At 32.7% G+C, this 25,023-nt stretch overlaps 1 protein-coding gene across 2 annotated transcripts in view; it reads left to right on the top strand.

Moving 5' to 3' along the window:
* LOC145277713 (uncharacterized) overlaps window positions 1-24,640 on the top strand; it is a 79,972-nt gene extending 55,332 nt beyond the window's left edge. Inside the window, exons 5-6 of one of the 2 annotated variants that reach the window (XM_080129410.1) lie at window positions 9,523-10,169; window positions 22,760-24,639. In XM_080129410.1, coding sequence (XP_079985536.1) covers window positions 9,523-10,169; window positions 22,760-24,537 — 2,425 coding nt within the window. In that variant the 3' untranslated portion in view covers window positions 24,538-24,639. Of the gene's footprint in view, window positions 1-9,522; window positions 10,170-22,759 lie in introns of both variants that reach the window. The other variant, XM_080129411.1, reaches the window with a different exon arrangement.
* The last annotated feature ends 383 nt before the right edge of the window (window positions 24,641-25,023 follow it).

The following is a 25,023-nucleotide window of genomic DNA, read 5'->3' on the forward strand; positions in this document are numbered from 1 at the left end:
TTATTACTCATTAGTTTTGATTACTCTTTATTACTCATTAGTTTTGATTACTCTTTATTACTCATTAGTTTTGATTACTCTTTATTACTCATTAGTTTTGATTACTCTTTATTACTCATTAGTTTTGATTACTCTTTATTACTCATTAGTTTTGATTACTCTTTATTACTCATTAGTTTTGATTACTCTTTATTACTCATTAGTTTTGATTACTCTTTATTACTCATTAGTTTTGATTACTCATTAGTTTTGATTACTCTTTATTTATTACTCATTAGTTTTGATTACTCTTTATTTATTACTCATTAGTTTTGATTACTCTTTATTTATTACTCATTAGTTTTGATTACTCTTTATTTATTACGCATTAGTTTTGATTACTCTTTTCGTTTTTGATTACTCTTTATTTCATTAATTTATTATATTGCTCTTTATTTTAATTTATTTTATTACTTTTTAAATAGTAATAAAAAATAAATAGTAATAAAATAAATTTTTAAAGTTTTGATTATTTTATTAATTTATTTTACCCTTTAATTTCCTTGTCCTTTTTCTTTATTTACTCTTTATTTTTTAGAATCTTATTTTTATTTCGGTTTATTTTTATTTTTTATTTTATTCCTTGTATAAAAAATATTTTTCAAAAATTACTTTTTATTTTTTATTACTATATCATTACATTATTTTTGTTTTTATTACATTTATTTTTATTACCTATTTTCCTAGATATTTAAGTGTATTAGATATATTTTTTATATAATATTAACTTTATTACTTAATTTTTATTATATATTTTATAAGCGACCTTCTTTATATTTCAGATTTTTTTATATCATATTTTTACTTATTATATATTTGAAATATAACATCCATTTTTAATAATTAGATATTTTTATTGCATTTATTACATAATTTTATTACGTTTATTACCTATTTAATTACATTTATTATAATCTTATTTTTATTTTTGGTTTTATTTTATTTATATTATCATTACTGCTAGCAATTTTATTAATACTACTAGCCATTTTATTTATTATTAGCAATTTTTTTACTAGTATTACCAATTTTATTATTAATACTAGCAGGACCCATTAACCGGCGTTGCCCGGCATAAGCATGCTCCCCACCCTCATAAATAATTAAACTACGTTTGTTGTTTGTGGCCAATCCCCAACGTCTTAATGTTAAGAACGATTTTCAGAATAGACACCCCAAACCCCTTCATGTTAATAACTGCTTATGGAATAGACAACACCAACCTAGCCATAGTAAGAATGGCTTTTGGAATAGACACCCCATTTTATGAAGGGTGGGGTGCTGTCAAAGTATTTGCCCCAAATTTAATCTTGATATTCGTTGTAAGCATATCCACCTACAAAAACTATAAACCCTCCCAAAAATTGGGGGTTGCCATTGTCGAGTGGAGAAAAATAGATTTTTTTTTTAATTGTGTGTGTGTGTATACAAATCTGGCGGCCACTAAATTACAATGCATAATGCATGTCTTTATATCTCGAAAACTACTTGTCTCTGCTAAAGATAAAAGATTGCCTTATTCAGCATAGTCGAAAACCTACAATAGTCACCATTTTTAAAGGAAATTGTGGAGGTGGCGGTGAAGCTAAGGAAAAAATCAACGTTAAAAAAAAAAATGTTAATGTCTGGGTAGTGTTGATAATGAGTCTAAAAAAAAAAAAGAAGTAAACCAAAAACAAATCTATAACAAATAAGTGTTTATGTAGGCAATGTAATTTAAGGTAAATTTGCAGCTTAGCAACGTAAATTATTTGATAAATTATAAAAACTATTTTTATATAAAACATTAGACCCAAACGCTGTTATACAACCATAAAAAATTTCATTATGTTTTCATTTTTATGATAATGTACGACATTGGAGGCCGCCATAGTGCTTTAAAAATTTGGCCTTTCTAAGATTGACAGATTAGCAATTTTAAAGGACAAATTTTTGCCTTTTTAAGCTTTCATGGAACCCTGTTTTAAGATTGTGAATAAGCTAAATTTGGCCATAATATTTCTTTTATTACCACTACCTATATATTTTATTACTACTTACTACCCATATATTTATTACTACTACCCATATATTTTATTACTACTTACTACCCATATATTTTATTACTACTTACTACCCATATATTTATTACTACTTACTACCCATATATTTATTACTACTTACTACCCATATATTTATTACTACTTACTACCCATATATTTATTACTACTACCCATATATTTTATTACTACTTACTACCCATATATTTTATTACTACTTACTACCCATATATTTATTACAACTTACTACCCATATATTTTATTACTACTTACTACCCATATATTTTATTACTACTTAGTACCCATATATTTATTACTACTTACTACCCATATATTTATTACCACTACCCATATATTTTATTACTACTTACTACCCATATATTTTATTACTACTTACTACCCATATATTTATTACCACTACCCATATATTTTATTACTACTTACTACCCATATATTTATTACTACTTACTACCCATATATTTATTACCACTACCCATATATTTTATTACTACTTACTACCCATATATTTTATTACTACTTACTACCCATATATTTATTACCACTACCCATATATTTTATTACTACTTACTACCCATATATTTATTACTACTTACTACCCATATATTTATTACCACTACCCATATATTTTATTACTACTTACTACCCATATATTTATTACTACTTACTACCCATATATTTATTACCACTACCCATATATTTTATTACTACTTACTACCCATATATTTATTACTACTTACTACCCATATATTTTATTACTAGTTACTGCCCATATATTTTATTACTACTTACTACCCATATATTTATTACTACTTACTACCCATATATTTATTACCACTACCCATATATTTTATTACTACTTACTACCCATATATTTTATTACTACTTACTACCCATATATTTATTACCACTACCCATATATTTTATTACTACTTACTACCCATATATTTATTACTACTTACTACCCATATATTTATATTTTATTACTCCTGCCCATGTTATATTTTTTACTCCTGCCCATGTTATATTTTATTACTCCTACCCATGTTATATTTTATTACTCCTACCCATATATTTTATTACTACTTACTACCCATATATTTTATTACTACTTACTACCCATATATTTTATTACTACTTACTACCCATATATTTTATTACTACTTACTACCCATATATTTTATTACTACTTACTACCCATATATTTTATTACTACTTACTACCCATATATTTTATTACTACTTACTACCCATATATTTTATTACTACTTACTACCCATATATTTTATTACTACTTACTACCCATATATTTATTACCACTACCCATATATTTTATTACTACTTACTACCCATATATTTTATTACTACTTACTACCCATATATTTATTACTACTTACTACCCATATATTTATTACTACTTACTACCCATATATTTATTACTACTTACTACCCATATATTTTATTACTACTTACTACCCATATATTTTATTACTACTTACTACCCATATATTTATTACTACTTACTACCCATATATTTATTACTACTTACTACCTATATATTTTATTACTACTTACTACCCATATATTTTATTACCACTACCCATATATTTTATTACTACTTACTACCCATATATTTATTACTACTTACTACCCATATATTTATTACTACTTACTACCCATATATTTATTACTACTTACTACCCATATATTTTATTACTACTTACTACCCATATATTTATTACTACTTACTACCCATATATTTTATTACTACTTACTACCCATATATTTTATTACTACTTACTACCCATATATTTTATTACTACTTACTACCCATATATTTATTACTACTTACTACCCATATATTTTATTACTACTTACTACCCATATATTTATTACTACTTACTACCCATATATTTTATTACTACTTACTACCCATATATTTTATTACTACTTACTACCCATATATTTTATTACTACTTACTACCCATATATTTATTACTACTTACTACCCATATATTTATTACTACTTACTACCCATATATTTATTACTACTTACTACCCATATATTTATTACTACTTACTACCCATATATTTATTACTACTTACTACCCATATATTTATTACTACTTACTACCCATATATTTATATTTTATTACTCCTACCCATGTTATATTTTATTACTCCTACCCATATATTTTATTACTACTTATTACCCATATATTTATTACTACCTACTACCCATATATTTATTACTACTACCCATATATTTTATTACTAATTACTACCCATATATTTTATTACTACTTACTACCCATATATTTTATTACTACTTACTACCCATATATTTTATTACTACTTACTACCCATATATTTTATTACTACTTACTACCCATATATTTATTACTACTTACTACCCATATATTTATTACCACTACCCATATATTTTATTACTACTTACTACCCATATATTTTATTACTACTTACTACCCATATATTTTATTACTACTTACTACCCATATATTTTATTACTACTTACTACCCATATATTTATTACTACTTACTACCCATATATTTATTACTACTTACTACCCATATATTTATTACTACTTACTACCCATATATTTATTACTACTTACTACCCATATATTTATTACTACTTACTACCCATATATTTATATTGTATTACTCCTACCCATGTTTTATGTTATTACTCCTACCCATGTTTTATGTTATTACTCCTACCCATGTTATATTTTATTACTCCTACCCATATATTTTTTATTACTGCTACCCATATATTTTTATTACTGCTTCCCATTTTTTTTATTACTTTATTTTCTGTTATTATTACTACTACTCCTACTACAACACATTTTATTGTTACTATTATTAGCACCTATTTTGTTTATTTTACTATTACTTATTTAAAAAAATGTGTTGTACTTTTTAGCAGGAAAACCAACATTTTCTTGGAATCCTAAGTCCTGTCTATTCATAAAACCGTATGATTATTTTTGTAATAAACTTTTGGATTATCGTAAAAAACAATGTAATCCATGCATATAGTTTAACAAACATAAAAATATACTTGTGGGCAGGTGAGGAAGATAGATTTTTTTTACTTTACTGCTGGTTTAAAGTCAATAAATATTTGTAGTACCACAATAGAAAAAAATCTATTTTGAAATCAAAATCCAAGCACAAATTTTAGATTTTTTGATTCCGATTAATCATCCCAAAACTAGTTTTAAGTGGGTTCTACCTCTATAACTCCTAGTGGATGGGCGGGAGGTGGCATATAGAGATTCGTGGCCACTCCAGTTGTACTTTTGGGAAAATTTATGTACCTTATTTAAATCATATCAGAATAGGATATGTTTGAAGATGGATTCTGACACATAGTTCTTTTAGGAGAGTACTTAAAAATTCAGGACTACTTTAGTTTTTATTTATTTATTTTTTTTTTCATTATCGTTATTATTTCACTTTTTTATATCTTAAAATTTGTTTATATTTTAAAACTATTTTTGACTAAATGCAAAACTATTAAAAAGTTCTTTTTAATTTTAATTACACATTTATTTAAATTTCCTACCATTAAATTTTTAGTTTTAATTCACATATTCTTTAGTTAAAAGAAAACATTTACAAAAAATTTATTCTATAGAATTTTTTTTTTTAAGCTAAAAGCATAAACATTATCCTTATAGTTTTCATTTTTCATATTAATTAGAATAAACTTTTCACATAAAACTAAACCAGTTACTCTTTAAGTTTAACTTGCATTTTCATTAAAAAAAATTAAAAAAAAACTATTTGTTCTTTATATATATATAACCATTTTATAGATTTTTGTCTTTTTAGGCAAAATCAAAACCAAACTTTTTTGTAGATTTTATTTATGTAATTTTATTTAAAAAAAATTCTTTGCTTAAGAATCAGCACTGAATCTTTCAGCGATTTTTTTTTTTTTTTTTTTTTTTTTTTTTTTTTTTTTTTTTTTTATTTATTTTTCTTTTTTTAATTTTTTTTTTTAATAGTTCATATCTTTTCACTTTATTTTATATTTAACATCTTTTTACTTATTGAAAATCTTTTAAGAGTTTTACTTTTGTTAAAATCTTTACTTATTTAATGTTTACTTATTTAAAATCTTAACTTATTTAATACTTATGTTGTTTTTATCCATTGCTTGTAGTTTTTTTTTTTTTTATTTATTTTTTTTTTTTTCATTATCATTATTATTTCACTTTTTTATATTTTTAAGTTTTTTTATATTTTAAAACTATTTTTAACTTTTTTTTACTTTATATAAACTTTTTAAGTAAAAGCAAAAACATTTAACCTTATATTAAAAAAAAAAATTAATTCTTGGAAAAATTATGTTCTATGCACATTATTTTTCATTATTTTTTTTTTATTTATTATTTTTCATTATTAGTGTGATATTGCATATTTACCAATCCAAGCCACTTCTTGTTTTTAAACTCTTCCACAGTAAATGGTGTTATTTAATCTGAAGACACTGATGAAAATGTAGGTCAACCCATAAGGATATCTGGAACTGATTATTTTTTTTAATAACTATGTTGATTTACAGAAATAATTAATATTGAAAGGAAAATATATTTTAAGTAGAATAAAATAAATAAATAAATAGATGGAAAAGAAAATGAATTAATGTCTACTTAACACCGTTAAAAATATGAATTTTTCATGTATAATAAATTCAAATAAAATAAACATAATGGAAAGAAAATGTGTATTTGTCAAAACTATATAATACATATGGTTCTGAGCATGACTTTAAGACATCCAATGGTGAAACTTTATTTAAAGGCTGTGAGGAATGTGGAGTTTCCTCATAGTTACCATTGCTCCCAGGTTCATTTTGGCCCAGAGTGGTAATACCTGTAAGGGCATCTGGTGCTAACTAAATCAGGCTGTCTGAAGATACTGGTTTTCTAGCCAAAAATGCATCAAACATTACAAGCGACCCCGGTTTGCCTGTGAATTTATATTCCCTTGACATTTCCCCCTTTGATGGGAGCTGATTCAACCCGCCTAGGGTGAATATCGTACAACAATAATAAATATGAATGAATGTTTACTTAGGAACATAATATACTTAGCAACGTAATATACTGGGGTCTCTGTGTTTACTTCCAACGAGTTTCAAAACTGCAAGTCGCTTGGACAGGTAAATATGAAAGATTATTATTTTTTTAATATTTTTTATTTATTTATTTATTTTTTTTTAATGCTTTTCTTGTTGGGACCTTTTTCTTCTTTCACCTGGGGTGATTCCACATAATGTGGCTTAAAGTTATAAATCTGCATCTTTTTTAATAAATAATGCCATACCTATAAGCCCCCCCCCCCAACTTTCGCCTCTAGTGAAAGTCATCAAACCTCACATATCATTTATGTTAATCTTTCCTCTTGCAAATCGTATGAGTACATATTATATTGTAATGATGCTACTTCCTGTGCAAATCGACTGTCAGCTAAATAGCCAATCTGCAAAGGGGAGGTAACTGAACACTTTGTATCAGTTCTAATTGGGTTGCCAAGAGACCTGAACAAGGTAATGAATCAACAAAGTGTACAAAAACAATTGTCAATGATTTATTCTTAAAGTTATATTCTAGATTTATGTCTGTATATTCCTAGTTCTAGTGGTAGCATATCTGTTAGTATTTCAGTCGGGCCTCAGATCATTTGCTTAGACCTTCAAATACAATACTTCACCTAACTTGTGCATCTTCATGGGTACACAATAATTGTTGATTCTAACTCTGTGGCAGTTAGATTGGAGAATCTTCTAAACTCACGAAATAGGACTAATCTCTAAATAAGTTCAAATGTATTGATAATTAATCATTATTGAACCCCTGAAGTTATGTGTTAATGTTGAAGCCTTAATCGATCCATGTAGTGTGTGTGTGTGTGTGTATATATATATATATATATATATATATATATATATATATATGAGAATCTTTTCATTAGTTCTAAGTCATTCGAAAAAAGGATGTTCTTGTTATAATACTTGTGTACGATGCAAAAATTATAATACTTGTGTATGATGCAAAACTAATATTCTCACCAAAAATCTTTGAAAATTTTGAAGTAAAATTTTAATTAAAGATAAAAATCTGTTTTCATATTTTGCTAATCCACTATTCATCTATTATATAAAGGGGAAAATGTGTGTTTGTATGTCTGCCAAAAACTTGAGAAACACATCGGACTGTGACAAAATTGGTATCATTAGAAATATCAATGTTTTGTACGAAAATTATGTAAAAATTGGTCAAAAAGATTAATTCTATGCTGGTCAACTGAGCTGTTTTTTTGTAGAAGGGGTCACTTTTTGCATCAACATTTTTGCAAGTGACACACCTAGCAATCTCCATGCATGTTTAAAAAAAAACGTTATTTCGACCCGTCATAACATCATAAGCCATTGTGGCCGTGACAGCTAGCGTGTTAGCTTTTTTCAACTCCTTTTCCTCTTTCGCATTAAACGTTCAGGCCTGTATACTGTGGCTAATTTTTCTTTTGACACTCGCTGCTATTTAAATTGAAACAAAAGTTTTTTTTGTGTTTGTTTTTGTTTTTTCTGGGAGTTGCTCAATAGCCTTAGTATACCAACTCTCTCCACTGAGGCAAAGCCAGATATCCATGCTAGTTATTATTAAATGACACTGACTTATCTCCCTTTGTTTTACGAGATTTTTTGCTTTTATAAATGGCGGATCAGCAAAATATGATAAACCTGGTTTTTATTTTTACCAGATACGTAATATGTCAAAGATTCCCTGTTAATTTATTTGGAACTGTGGTTTTCACTTGTAGCCCATATTGAATGAGTATCAATATTTGATTAGTCAGCTCATATACTTGGTAACTTCCAGTGTATCTGCTAGTGGAAGTGGTGACAAGGCAAATCAGTTCCTTCACTTTTATTGTTCTTCAATTGTGAAGCGATTTATTGAAATAAAATAGAAGAAAAGAACATTATTGAAAGTTATACAATAAAAATTCACAAAATTATACTGATTTGCCTTGTCACCACTTCCGGTAGCACTACGCCGGAAGTTAGAAAGTATGTCAGCTGACTATAATCCCATATTCTAAACACTTTTCAGTAAGTGCACAGTTTACAGACCATGCTGTTTTGTTTTTGTTTTTTTTTAATTAAATTTTTAGGTGAAAATAGTTAAGATAGCCCCCCCCCTTCTCCATGTTTAGAATGGCTTTCTAAATAATAGCATTATTATTTCAGCATGGTTTGTAAACTGCACAAATACCCAATGTTCTACAGCTGATCAGAATACCCACACCGTCGCCCATCCCATCCGTCCAACTTTTTTTGCTTTTTTTTTTTTTGTTTGTTCTGTCATTTTCATTCTCACCCACAGGCTGGAAGAACTTAGCCACCTGACGCTCACCGATAAAGTGTTTTCCCTTCTTGGCGTGTGTCAAGTAACATTCACACTCCAACATGGTCTTCTGACCGCCCGACCAAAGATTGATGTCCGAGAAGCCCTACGAGTGCTCATTCGTGAGGAAGGTTTAAGCTATGAGGAATCTCTGGTGGTTTCCAAACAGGCCTGGAAGGATTGCAAGAAATCCCTGTACGGCGACCTCCGGTTGCTGGGTGACATCCAGTCACTCTTTGAAAACCTGAAGCAGAATAAAGTTAAAATAGCCATCACTTCGCAAGACTGCCGCGAAGAACTCTTCAAGATATTCAACCAATACAACCTCATGAAATATGTGGATATTATGGTGTGTGGAGACGACACCCACACAGAATTCAACCCTATTACTCTAATCTGTGATGACTTGAAAATCAACCCGGCAGACACTATAGTTATAAGTGACTCTCCAAGCAAGCTTAACGGTGGTAGGGAAGCCCAGGTTCAGGCCAGCATCGGCGTTTTGAGCGGCGTTGGCTCGATAGATGACCTGGCACCACATGCTGATCACATCGTTTCCACCGCCTGGGATGTCTTTGACAGTTCCGCTAATCTGCAAACGCCACCCAAAAAAACGCCCCAAAAAGGTAATGATTGATCGACTGTTAGATGCGGTTTTATAAAAGTACAGCTTATTTATTTTAACTTTTTTAAAACATCTTTTCTTAAGAAAAGGCAAGTAACAATTGCTATTAATAAAAAAAATGTTTTAATATCTTTATCATATAATTATCTATAACTCATTAAATGCACACACACATTCTTTTCCAATTGGCACAATTAAGGTCAATGAAAACGCATTTACACTTTCAAAGCATATATAGTAGTAAACATTGCAAAGCCAAATATGTTTATTTTTCATTCATAATAATATAAGTGAAAAGTAAATATATATTTAGCTTTACTTTTCCTGAGAGGATTTATCTATCACTTGTTAAACACCTGGCCTTTAAATTTTTAAATGCATTTTTTATTTAATAGTATGTAATATATATATATATAGTAAGTTATAAAATATATATGGTGATTAAGCTACGCGGAAGCTTAATTGCCATATATATTTTATAACTTACTACCTGGATCTACCTATGTATTGAGCACTGTTAAAGTAAATACTTAAAGTTTACGCATACATTTATACTTTTGTATATTAATTTTATGTGAGTAAATGAAGTAGTTATATATAACAAGAAAATTGAGGAAAATAATTGCAAAATTTTGGTATAATCCCAGAAATTAAAAATAAAAAAAAATATAATCCTTAATATATAAATTTTCAAAGGTACGCATTTTTCATCAGGGAATAAAAATCAGTAAAAAAAAATTTATTACTGGTTAGCATAAATTTGAAAAAAAAAAATATATATATATTCATTTATTTATTTATTTGATAGATTATTAAATGTTGTAATTCATTCAATTTTCATTTTTGAAATCCATTTATTCCATATTATTTGAATTCTTTAGTTTTCATCTTGAGTGTTATTTTCACGTTTCAGCCAATGTAACCTCCAGCCTTTTTCAGGTGTATCCTGTAAAACTTGAGATCTTTCAGTCGAACTTGACAAGATACATTTAAAGAAGGTTACACTGGTTGAAACATTGTGAAACTAACGCTAGAGATGAGAACAGTAGTTTGAATAAATTCAAATAAAAATTATCAATACTCATCTAAAAAAAATAAAAATAAAAAATTCAGAAACATAAAATCAATTTACTTGCTTGTTTATTGCTAGATCAATGGGTTCTAATGTAAAGATAATATTTATCTTTACAATTTTACATATATTATTATATAAATTAATGAAAACAAAGGGATGTAGTGTTTACCTGATATACACAATGGTAAACTTCAAACTAATATAAATAACAGTATTTATATATAGAAAATGTAATCCCAACCGAATTAAAAAAGCTTAATCTGCAATAGAGTAGAGCTTATTATTTGATTGTAAAGTTCAACTTACAGTTTTAATTTTCTTTCTCTTATATTATATGAGGTAAATGGTTAAATGATAGGCACACTGCAGGCCTTGTGAATGGCGAAATATTTGTTTTGGAACAGTCAAAACGTTAGTTTCTAAACCAACTGAAGTATCCCTTTGTGATAGTTAATAGATTAATAGTGTTAAGTTGAAAAGCCAGTGGACTAGGATTAGCACACTTTGGCTCACAAAAATACTCGAGCAGCCCCATGAGCATTTTACGTTTGAAGATAAATCAAGAAATAGTAAAACCTGGGAGGGTGAATCTCCTGAGATTGAACTAAAAGTCGTACCAGTTGAGGACACATCCTTGCCAATTGGTCTAACAGTGATCTAGTTGTTGTTGGATTGAGGTATGATTCTGGTCATTCTAAAAAGGTCAACTCTTCCCAGGCTTTATCTTCTCTTTGAGAAAGTGTAATTTAGAAAATGCTCCAGACACAACATAAAGCTACTAGATGTAAAAATTAACCAATGAGTATTACATGGATAGATTCTGACTCTGAAAACAGCAATTCTTCCCCCTCTTTTGTCAGATAAGAAAAGCGAGAGTTACAAGATTGCTGAAAGTAAAACGTAAGGTTCATTTTCTATTTCCTTGCATTTTGCTAATTGCCTGAGGCACCTCTACTGGGAAATGCTGACAGGGCTGTGTGGGCATTTTTTCTTTTATTATTTATTTTTATTTTTTTTTTTTAGTCAGAGTGCACCGATACTAGTGTACTGGCTTTTGAAATCCCACCTGACCTGGTGTCTAATTCCTTAGAGAAGAGGTAAATAAAAACACAACTGTATATAGCAACACAAATCTAGAAAAAAATAAGATATTAAATGACCCGAGACTGCCCAACGAAACCAGGTTAGAATTAAACCATTTTAAAAATGACCAAAATGTGTATGTGACACCAAAACAAAACCATGATTTTTAGCTATAATCAAATTTCTCGTTTATCATTTGGATAAAAAATACTTTTTTTCATTTTTAATCTGTCTATTAACCTTGAATGTGCTCAATTGTTATGCAATTTATTTAATTCTAATGATTACTAAATGTTTGTTGTTATATGATAAAATGTGTTTTGCACTTATTGCAGTTTCATGATATCACCGATTGTGAAACATAACCTCACTGCATGTGCATAGATACACTTCGTTCTTTGATGTTGATTTTTGATTGATCAGTCAGACACTTTAGATGATCTGTCATGAAGCTGCATTAAGTTGAATACATTTTATTATTGGTATAGCTCTAAGATATTGAGCCCTTTTATTTGTACAAAATTAATAAATACATTTGAATAAAGTACTCTCAAAGTCCCCGTCAACTAACATCTCGGCCAAAGAAAATCGCTAACTTTAAATGAATTAAAAAATATATATATATATATTATGCTGATAAAATGGAAGGACACTACCTTTTTTAATAATTTTTCAACAAATATTGTAAAAAAAGATTTATTTTAATCGTTTGCAATTTACAGTTAGTTCTCTGGTATATTCAATTTCCCCTTATACTCTTTCATTTTTCTTTTTCACTATATTTTTCATTAATTTAAAGCTAACAATTTTCTACTGATTAAATGTTAGTTGAAAGGGTGTTAGAGAGTATTTTGTCCATTCTATTAAAATGTGTTTATATATGTATATAATGTTTTGTGAAAATGTATGCTTTTGAGAATATTTTTCTGTTCTGTATATACTAATCCTTTTTTAATTATACCAATCCTTTTTTATATACCAATCCTTTTTTAATTGGAAACTCTGATAACAACAGAGCATATATATAAACAAATAAAAAAATTCTCTATTTTAAAGTTTTATTCATCTTACCAATCATTTTTCAAAAAAAAAAAAAAAAAAAAAAAAAACCTTTGGTGCATTTTACAGACGTGTTTCGTTGACGGAGAACTGTCAGTATTTGTCTGTCAACATTGGTTATTTCCTTCTGTGGACTCATCAGAAAAACCACAAAATTCTTAGGGAAATGTGCATAACGATGTAATATGAAAAATTCAGGAAGAAGCACAGAAAAATCACCATATCTTGAGTCCACGGAAGGAAATATCCAAGGTTGACATGCAAATATTTATTGTTCTTCATTTGGAAAAAAATGATTGGTTAAGATGAATAAAGACTTGAACTTTGGAATATATATAATTTAACTTATTTCTACACTCTACTTCAATTTCATGACTATACATTCTTCAAAAGTGTCATATTTCTCTTGTTCTATGCAGTGTAGCACATTTTTTATTCAGATATATTACATTTCGAAATTACAAGAATACAATTTTAATGAATATACAGTCATGAAACTACAGTCGAGTGTACTCGTCGGATTATTTAATATTGTTATACGTAACCTTTCAAGCTCAAAACTGACCATCAAAATGTAACCAGTTTCAAATCTCTGGGAGCAGGCAGAAATTAATAAGTTCATTCTATAACAAAACCGTGGTGGGAGTGGTTAAGCTCAAGGGTTAAAACAACTCTAATTGAGGAGTGTGGATCAACATGCATTATTATTTGAATAAATATTCTTTTAAATATCTATTTAAAAATAAATTTAATAAAAAAATTTGTATCTATTAAAAATAGTTTTTCATGTCAATAGGAGTACTATGACAAAAAAAAAATACTCTCTATTCAGTTGATGGAAAAAGATGCAAAACCATGATAAATATTTTAAATGGCTGACTCTACTCATGAAATTTGAAACTCTGAGGTTTTTTTTTAATGGTCAATTTTTTTTTTTTTTTTTTTAGCTCTCTAGTTTTAGCTGCCCTCATTGATGTGTGCATTTTTATTTTTAATTTATTTATTTTTTTTAATTATCATTTGACCTTAGATTAAGCTGACCTTTTTATGGTGTGCTCTCCTCATTTATATATCTCATGAAATCCTCGGTTAATAATAGAAATGAAAAAATGAAGTTGTAGTTACAGGCATGGACTGTTGGCTGTGCATGCCAGGTTCAAGTTCGGTTGGGACTATGGCATTACTTTCACTAATATCATTGGAAAGGGTAAACAAACATATATTGGCCTACCAGCTATGTATTAAATAATTGACTAAACTCTCAAGCCTTGGTTGTGGTGCAGGATCTTTTTTTTTTTTTTTTTTTTTTCTAAAAAAAAAATTGAAGAGCTATGAAGACTGGAGTGGTACCATTAAAATGAGTGATCCTTGTGCTATAGTCACCACCATTTTCGGGGCACCTTTGCGAGGAATATAATGTCGTATCTCTGCTTCTTACACACGTCAATGACAGGGATTGCTTTCTTAAGAGTCTCACACTGTCAATATCTGCAACAGAGAGATGAAACTTTCAGGTCATGAATGGATGATTTCAGTCATTATAACAATGCAGTTTGCAATCCTCTGATCCATTTAGGTGGAATAATAAAAAAATAGGCATTCATTTTGGAATGCCCCTCATATATATATATATAATCAGCACAACCAAATCTTACACGTTCCCCTGACGATGTCTTGATGAAAAGCAAAACATTTGTGCCATACTTCAAGAAATGTGATGGAAGAGAAAAATTTAACTATGGGACATTTAATAATACCTTTGATCTATACACAAAAACATCAGCAAAATTGAAGCTGGCCTGCAGGACACATGTAGATATAGGCAAATTTGGCATATTTTATTGGTTTGAAAATGTAGCTTCTTTTTTACCAATTGTCATAAAATTTTAACCACAGAATAGTATTATAATCTTCAAAAAGCCAGTAAATTTTAATGTAGTTTCATTCACAGAACCAAAGATCTGAGCATTTCAATATTCAATTTGGCTACCAGTATAGATGTATCCATATTGAATATATATTGATATATCACCTTTTTTTGGCTAGTTTATATGTTCCAAATCTCAGTGACTATCAGAATTTAACAAATGAAGGCTCGTTGGAAAGGTAATGACTTGAATTGTGTAGTGAGGTATGTGACATTTGCCTTTAAGGTCGCACGTGAAGGGTATCTTCCATCATCCAGAGCCTATTTTTGGCACTTTTCTACAGCCATAAAACATTTCAATCATAGTCATTTGTTTTTCTAGTTTTACGAAATATTTGATATTTCCCCCAAACCTCTGGCCTTGATGGAGGGGAGACTAAAACTTTGCTATGGTTTCAAATGATCTGAAATAACAGCAAGAGGAGACTTGATTCCAAATATTTCTCATACGTTATATCTCCCCTCTTTGGTTTTTTATCCATAAAGTAAATTTCAGAGTGTATAAGGATCATTTGATACTGGAGATGTTCATAATCGTATCCCATTTCCAAAAGAGTATTGTATGGATGTGTGTGAATGCTTATTTGTACAGACATGTATACAAACTTTACTAAACTGGCAGGACAAGATCACCTTGGCTAAAATGTTTGTCCTTTCTTCTAGATGTTCATATTAAAAAAGAAAAAATATTTCTGTCTAAACCTGTTTTTTTTTTATTTTTATTATTTGAGGTTTTTCATGAGATCTATGTATTTACTGAACTGTAAGAAGAAAAAAAATGGTTCATTATCTATTCAAATGTTATTTTACTTTCATGGCAGAGATTTAAAAAAAAAATCTTTTATCTCCCTCCCACCACCACTTACTTGGCTTTCCTTTTAATCCCATTTATTATGCAGCTAACATGCCCAGCCCCTTCTATGTATATACTTTTTGTTTGCTTGGTGTCATGGTTATTTTTACATCAATTGTACACCTTCCAACCTCCTGCTTTTTCCATCACCAAAATATTAACCTTTTATTATTTATGTTCTACTGTTGAATTCTTTGTTTCACTCTATTTTTTAATATAATTCCCTCTTTCTTCTATTTTTTCTTTTCTCTATCTCTCCAATAAAAAAAAAATAGAGTTTTGCAATAAATGAAATTTACCCCCCCCCACCCTTTTCTTTTAAAAAATTTAAGTATTCATTTTTTTTTTTCTTTTTTAACCAATTTTATTTTGCAATTAAAAAATAAAAACAGTAACCTTCTTAGCACAACTCCCACCTAATTGCATACTATACCACATGCAAATCTGGGTTTCTTTGCAATATAATACAACAGCACAAATATACACAATAAATTTAACAATTGACTGTTATATGTACATAAAAAAAATGGCAATTTTCCACAAAGCAGATGTTTTGTCATGAATTCAAAATGACCACTATCACAATTTGCAAATTTGTCAAATTTTATAATTTATTTTGATAGTCCTACTTACATCCTACAAATGTCATGCATTGGACATACAATGAAAGTTTAAGCTTACAGAGTAATTTTAAAAGCCTGTGTAAAAATGAAATTTTTATACAAAAAAAAAAAAATCAGTGCTCAGAGGTTAAAATTGTTTTTGTTTTTTGTTTTCATATTGAAAATCTTCCTATTTCCTACAAAATTGATCTTTTTTTCTTTTTTTTTTTTTTCATTTGAGGTTTTCCTTTCTTTCTGTTTTTGTCAAATTCTATTCAACTCATCTGTAGTATAGAAGTTTCATTCTTTTTTTTTCTTGAATATAATCAGACATCAGATAACAAATGCCTCTCTTTGCGAACAAATCAGTTTACAAATATAATTTTTATGAAAAAAAAAAAAAAGAAACAATACAACACTTTATGAGCCAAATTTTAATTAATGAACAAACTAAAGAGTAATGAGGTCTAAATCAAGTTGCATGATTTGCTAAATGACTGCTCCTTCAATATCAGTTTGTATTTTAATATTATTGATCAGATAAGTAATTCATATATCATAAGCTTCTGTAGAACCACACCTTTGCTTACAAAATTTTAACTAATTTCTGTCCATTTTGTCTGTCTGTGCCTGCAAAATCTCAAGCAATCTACTGTCCACACCAATTATGGCCGGTTCAATTTTTTTCTGCTAACTTGGACTGTTTTCTGCCCCCTCTCTCTCTTTCTCTTTATATAACCGCATTTCACTGACTTTGCTCCAATCCACTGTCACATGCAGCCATCTTTTAAAACCTATATAAACTCTAACAAGATGAGAGCACCTGGAAAAGTATGTCATTTTGGCTACCTCAGCAGACAAGCTGTAATGCTTGTAGCTAGAAAAAAAAAAAAAAAAAAGAAAATTAAAAACTTGCATGAAAAAAATTCTACCAAAAGAATAACTATTCATATTGTTGCTTTTTAAATTGTTTTATCAAGATAGCTTGAACTAAGGTGGACATAATAGTGGCCATTTTAGGTACTCTGAGTTTAAAATGGTTACCTCAGTCCCACATACACACACCCAACGAAAATACTCTGCTTGTATAAATGAAGCATAACTTGGTCCTAATTCTACTTCTCTTGTATATACCGTGCATGTTTTCTCATATGGCTTATCTACTGTTCTTTGAACTGCGCATGATTTGGGGCAAACAAAACTTTGGCCACAATCAAATTACACGTTTTATGTTTTTGTATATTCTTTTTTATATAAGTTTTTATGTTTCTTCAATTGAAAGAATAAATAAAATTTATTTCTGCAATAACAAAAAAAAAAAAAAAAATTACACTCTTTGCCTATCACTGCTGACATTTAGCAGTTTGAAAGGTAAAGAATTTAAAAAAAAAAATAATTTTATTAAATAAAATATTATAAAATCTTTTGTTTGGGTTTTAGAATGTTTTTAAGTTCAGTATATTCTCAATGCATGTTATATATTAATGATTTCTGAATTAAAAAAATTGTTCTTGTGGCTTCAAGCCATGGCCTGGAGCAACTTCATAAAAACATTTTAAAAACAATAAATTAAGTTGGATACTATGAGGGGGGAGGGTCTCAGAATTTATTTTCACTTACAGAAAAGGCAAGAAACTGCTTTTACTCTCAGTTATAGGTAAAATGTTGGCATGAAATGGCCGACAAAAGTGTTGATATGCCATGAAACATAAAATCATCTCATACTTTCAGTAAAGAAAAAAAAAATGAATTTTCAAAATCTCTCAGTAGGAGTGTGGGGTTATATTCTTACCATTTTTCTGTTACTACCTTCCAGCAGGTTTTATCTATTATATTAGGTTGGTGCAAAAAGTTTTGCTGAGTTTAAAATTTCACCTTGAAAATAATTTTAAAAAAAAAAAAATCTTTCTGAAAATATTTATTGATGACAATAGTAACCTTTGCTCTCTATAAGTTGATTTTTATCTGTCTACAAGCTTATAAATGCCTCGCTTGTAACATTCTTCAGATTTTGATTTGAAATATCAATCTAACCCCTGTTCAATCTCATCTCATAATGTTAACCTATCCCATTTAAAGTGATAATATGAGAAAACTAGGTCAAGAGAAAATGTAGTATGGGGCAAGATTTCCCAATCAAATTCTACATTTTTTGTCAGTAGTGCTGAATTCTAATCATCATTTTCATAATGAAAGATGACTTCCTTTCTGTTGGCTAACGAAGGTCTGAAAATATTGCAGAAAAATGTTTTAATAATCTGAAAGGAAAGTTAAAAATTAATCATGGTGATGTGTTGAAGTAATAACGATATGTATACAATGAATTTACAATGGTTTAAGATACCTCTGGTACACACCAGCTAAAATTTTGCACCGATCTGATATATAAAATTGTTTTTTATATTTTTCTTCTTTTTTATTTATTTATTTATTTATTTGTTTTCAAGTTTATTTTTATTTAGTCCTTGGTTCTTTAAATTTATAGAAAAAAGAAAAAGAAACAAAGATATGTGGAAATGGCAGTAACAACATCTCCTTTTCATTTGTTTTTCCTTCCTCCTAATGTCACTTAACCAACAAATGTAACCTGCCCCTTTGTGCCATGCAGCCCCAATTGTTCACCTTGTCTCAACCTGTTTAAAATAGTTAAGAAAATCGATCTCCATATTTTAAAAAAATTTTATTTTATTTATATTTTTTTTTGTAAACAAAAAAATTAAATCTATTTTTGTTTTTTTTTCTTTGTAGAAAAATCTTATCTTTAAAATTATATAGATATGTTTGTAATGAGCTTATTAAACATTTTTCAATTAACCTGATCTCTCTCCCTCCCTCCCTCTCTCTCTCTCTGTTAGTTTTCTCGTCTTTCTTTTGTTTTATCTCTCCATTTCTTTTGTTTTTCTCTCTTCGCCGCCCCCTCTTTTGTTTTCTCTCTCTCCGCCACGCACCCTTTCAGCCTCCCTCTCTCTCTCCGCCACGCACCCTTTCAGCCTCCCTCTCTCTCTCCGCCACGCACCCTTTCAGCCTCCCTCTCTCTCTCTGCCACGCACCCTTTCAGCCTCCCTCTCTCTCTCCGCCACGCACCCTTTCAGCCTCCCTCTCTCTCTCCGCCACGCACCCTTTCAGCCTCCCTCTCTCTCTCCGCCACGCACCCTTTCAGCTTCCCTCTCTCTCTCCGCCACGCACCCTTTCAGCCTCCCTCTCTCTCTCCGCAACGCACCCTTTCAGCTTCCCTCTCTCTCTCCGCCACGCACCCTTTCAGCCTCCCTCTCTCTCTCCGCAACGCACCCTTTCAGCCTCCCTCTCTCCGCCACGCACCCTTTCAGCCTCCCTCTCTCCGCCACGCACCCTTTCAGCCTCCCTCTCTCCGCCACGCACCCTTTCAGCCTCCCTCTCTCCGCCACGCACCCTTTCAGCCTCCCTCTCTCCGCCACGCACCCTTTCAGCCTCCCTCTCTCCGCCACGCACCCTTTCAGCCTCCCTCTCTCCGCCACGCACCCTTTCAGCCTCCCTCTCTCCGCCACGCACCCTTTCAGCCTCCCTCTCTCCGCCACGCACCCTTTCAGCCTCCCTCTCTCCGCCACGCACCCTTTCAGCCTCCCTCTCTCCGCCACGCACCCTTTCAGCCTCCCTCTCTCCGCCACGCACCCTTTCAGCCTCCCTCTCTCCGCCACGCACCCTTTCAGCCTCCCTCTCTCCGCCACGCACCCTTTCAGCCTCCCTCTCTCCGCCACGCACCCTTTCAGCCTCCCTCTCTCCGCCACGCACCCTTTCAGCCTCCCTCTCTCCGCCACGCACCCTTTCAGCCTCCCTCTCTCCGCCACGCACCCTTTCAGCCTCCCTCTCTCCGCCACGCACCCTTTCAGCCTCCCTCTCTCCGCCACGCACCCTTTCAGCCTCCCTCTCTCCGCCACGCACCCTTTCAGCCTCCCTCTCTCTCTCTCCGCCACGCACCCTCTCAGCCTCCCTCTCTCTCTCTCCGCCACGCACCCTCTCAGCCTCCCTCTCTCTCTCTCCGCCACGCACCCTTTCAGCCTCCCTCTCTCTCTCTCCGCCACGCACCCTTTCAGCCTCCCTCTCTCTCTCTCCGCCACGCACCCTTTCAGCCTCCCTCTCTCTCTCTCTCTCTCCGTCACGCACCCTTTCAGCCTCCCTCTCTCTCTCTCTCTCCGCCACGCACCCTTTCAGCCTCCCTCTCTCTCTCTCTCTCCGCCACGCACCCTTTCAGCCTCCCTCTCTCTCTCTCTCTCCGCCACGCACCCTTTCAGCCTCCCTCTCTCTCTCTCTCTCTCCGCCACGCACCCTTTCAGCTTCCCTCTCTCTCTCTCTCTCCGCCACGCACCCTTTCAGCCTCCCTCTCTCTCTCTCTCTCTCCGCCACGCACCCTTTCAGCCTCCCTCTCTCTCTCTCTCTCTCTCTCCGCCACGCACCCTTTCAGCCTCCCTCTCTTTCTCTCTCTCTCTCTCTCTCTCCGCCACGCACCCTTTCAGCCTCCCTCTCTCTCTCTCTCTCTCCGCCACGCACCCTTTCAGCCTCCCTCTCTCTCTCCGCCACGCACCCTTTCAGCCTCCCTCTCTCTCTCCGCCACGCACCCTTTCAGCCTCCCTCTCTCCCTCTCTCTCCGCCACGCACCCTTTCAGCCTCCCTCTCTCTCTCTCCGCCACGCACCCTTTCAGCCTCCCTCTCTCTCTCTCCGCCACGCACCCTTTCAGCCTCCCTCTCTCTCTCTCTCTCTCCGCCACGCACCCTTTCAGCCTCCCTCTCTCTCTCTCTCTCTCCGCCACGCACCCTTTCAGCCTCTTTTGTTTTCTCTCGTCTTTCTCTCTCTCCGTCGCCCCCCCCTCTTTTGTTTTCTCTCGTCTTTCTCTCTCTCCGTCGCCCCCCCCCTTTTTGTTTTCTCTCGTCTTTCTCTCTCTCCGTCGCCCCCCCCTCTTTTGTTTTCTCTCGTCTTTCTCTCTCTCCGTCGCCCCCCCCCTTTTTGTTTTCTCTCGTCTTTCTCTCTCTCCGTCCCCCCCCCCTCTTTTGTTTTCTCTCTCTCCGTCCCCCCCCCCTCTTTTGTTTTCTCTCTCTCCGTCGCCCCCCCCCCCCCTCTTTTGTTTTCTCTCTCTCCGCCGCCCCCCCCTCTTTTGTTTTCTCTCTCTCCGTCGCCCCCCCCTCTTTTGTTTTCTCTCTCTCCGTCGCCCCCCCCCTCTTTTGTTTTCTCTCTCTCCGTCGCCCCCCCCCCCTCTTTTGTTTTCTCTCTCTCCGTCGCCCCCCCCCCCCTCTTTTGTTTTCTCTCTCTCCGTCGCCCCCCCCTCTTTTGTTTTCTCTCTCTCCGTCGCCCCCCCCTCTTTTGTTTTCTCTCTCTCCGTCGCCCCCCCCTCTTTTGTTTTCTCTCTCTCCGTCGCCCCCCTCTTTAGTTGTGTACCCTCTTTTTCTCTGCTATTTTGTTATTTTAGTTAGTATTTTTTTCTTTTAATAAAAGTATAAACTAATTAATAAATAAAAACAAAAAAATTGAATAAAACTACAGATTTTCAAGACTAAAGAGTTCCATTTTCATAATAAAAACCCCAAATTTTATTTTCAAATTATTTTTGTTTATAAATTGGAGTATTGAATGTGAGAAATTTTTTTTTTTTTTTTTTTCCAAGTTGATAAATAAAATTTTAACTTTTAAAATAGAATTTTACAATAACCATTTGCAATTCTTAGAAATATTATATTGGTAGGATCTCGTAACTTGTTTGTATTAAATCATTTCCTTGCCTCCTTTCCCTACTCTCTGATTTTTTTTTTTTTATTTCTTTTTTTTTTTATAAAACCATTTCTACTCTCTCATTGACATCCTTCTTTTGAATCTTTGCCATGTTTGTTGCTCTTTAATGCTCCATGTGTTTTTCTCTTTCTTTGATAATGAAACTGATTTTTTAATTTTTTAATCGTATCCATATTCCATCTCCCAGTCATCTGTAAATAATTCTCCATCCTTCATCTTTCTCTTGCCCTCCAGACCTGGCGCAAAAAACTGGCTTACTCAATTTAAATCTTCGCAGACGAACCCCTTTCTCTGGTGCCCAATCAGCCCGTTATTTCAGCAGCGTGTCCACCTCTGACAAAGCTACGCCCGAGTTCACCCACATCATAGTAGGAGCAGGCTCTGCCGGTTGCGTACTGAGCAATCGCCTCACTGAAGATCCAGATAAAAAGGTTTTGCTGATTGAAGCTGGTCCAAAAGATTATACCTGGAAGATACACATGCCGGCAGCTTTGATGTACAATCTCTGCGATGACAAGTATAACTGGTATTACACAACAGAACCTGAAAAGGGCATGGACAATCGTAGAATGTACTGGCCCCGCGGACGTGTTTGGGGAGGATCGTCATCCCTCAATGCCATGGTTTATATACGAGGCCATGCCTATGATTATGACCGTTGGGAAAAAGAAGGTGCAACTGGTTGGTCTTATGCTGACTGTTTGCCTTATTTTCGCAAATCACAGACTCATGAACTTGGTGGCAATGAGTACCGTGGCGGCGATGGACCACTTCATGTTTCAAGGGGTAGGACAAACCATGAACTGTTTCATGCTTTCATTGAAGCCAGCCAGCAAGCAGGCTACCCGTTTACTGACGATATGAATGGTTACCAACAAGAAGGTGCAGGCTGGATGGATATGACGATACACAAAGGTAAGCGTTGGAGTACAGCCAATGCCTACCTACGACCCGCTCTCAAAAGACCAAACTTAGAGACCCAAGTTAGAGCCTTTGTTAAGCGGATTCTTTTTGAGGGAAACAGAGCTGTTGGTATCGAGTACGAGCAAAAGGGGAGTGTCCATCAAGTGCGTGCAACTAACGAAGTAATCCTTTCCGGAGGTGCCATAAACTCTCCACAGCTGCTCATGCTTTCTGGAATTGGTAATGCAGAAGACTTGAAGAAGTTAAACATTCCAATTGTCGCTCACCTGCCTGGAGTAGGGCAAAACCTCCAAGACCACCTGGAGATCTATGTCCAGCAAAAATGCACAAAGCCAATAACACTGTATAGCAGCCAATTCCCACACAATATGATTAGAATTGGTCTGCAATGGTTCTTGACATTCACAGGAGATGGTGCCACTGCTCATCTTGAAAGCGGTGGCTTTGTCCGTAGTAGACCAGGTGTTGAACATCCTGACATTCAATTTCATTTTTTGCCATCAACTGTCAACGACCACGGCCGTGAATTCGGTCCCTGCCATGCGTATCAAGTCCATGTGGGTCCAATGCGTCCGACGAGCAAAGGATTCTTGAAATTAAAAACCAGGAATCATAAAGACCACCCATTGATTGTTGCAAACTATCTCAGTACTGAACAAGACATTACCGAAATGCGAGATGGAATCAAAATCTCTCGGGAAATCTTTGCACAAAAAGCGTTCGATCCTTACCGAGGTGAAGAACTAACGCCCGGATCTCACATCCAATCAGACAAAGATCTCGATGCATTTGCTCGCCAAAAAGCTGATAGTGCATACCACCCTTCATGTACTTGTAAGATGGGTCTGCCAAGTGACCCGATGGCTGTAGTGGACGCTGAAACAAAAGTGATTGGGGTGGAAAACCTTCGAGTTGTGGATGCTTCAATTATGCCGAGTGTTGTCAGCGGCAACTTAAATGGACCCACCTGTATGTTAGCTGAAAAAGCTGCTGATATTATTCGTGGTCGGCAATCACTTCCAAAATCAAATGCACCAGTCTGGCAACCTGATACTCTGGAGACAACTCGAAGGATGGTGTCTGCTTGAGCTCTATATTGTTCATAAGACATCCCTTTCTCCCCTCATCCTTCTACTGTCTTTTTTTTTTTTTTTTTTTTTTTTACTTTTTCTTTTCTTTTTTTTTTGTTATCTTCCTGACAAATAGCATTCATTTTTTTTTTTTTTTTTGCTTAAACTTAATTTAAAAATTTTTTTTTTCCTTTCTAGAAATCTTTACTTTTATAAAAAAATTTTACTTCCATTATAAACTTTCTTTCTAAAATTTTTTTCTTTCTAGAATTTTTTTTTCTTTCTAGAATTTTTTTTTCTTTCTAGAATTTTTTTTTCTTTCTAGAATTTTTTTTTCTTTCTAGAATTTTTTTTCTTTCTAGAATTTTTTTTTCTTTCTAGAATTTTTTTTTCTTTCTAGAATTTTTTTTTCTTTCTAGAATTTTTTTTTCTTTCTAGAATTTTTTTTTCTTTCTAGAATTTTTTTTTTCTTTCTAGAATTTTTTCTTTCTAGAATTTTTTTTT

This window comes from Euprymna scolopes, chromosome 6, assembly GCF_053919585.1.
Source record: "Euprymna scolopes isolate OS-2025 chromosome 6, ASM5391958v1, whole genome shotgun sequence".
NCBI lineage: Eukaryota > Metazoa > Mollusca > Cephalopoda > Sepiida > Sepiolidae > Euprymna > Euprymna scolopes.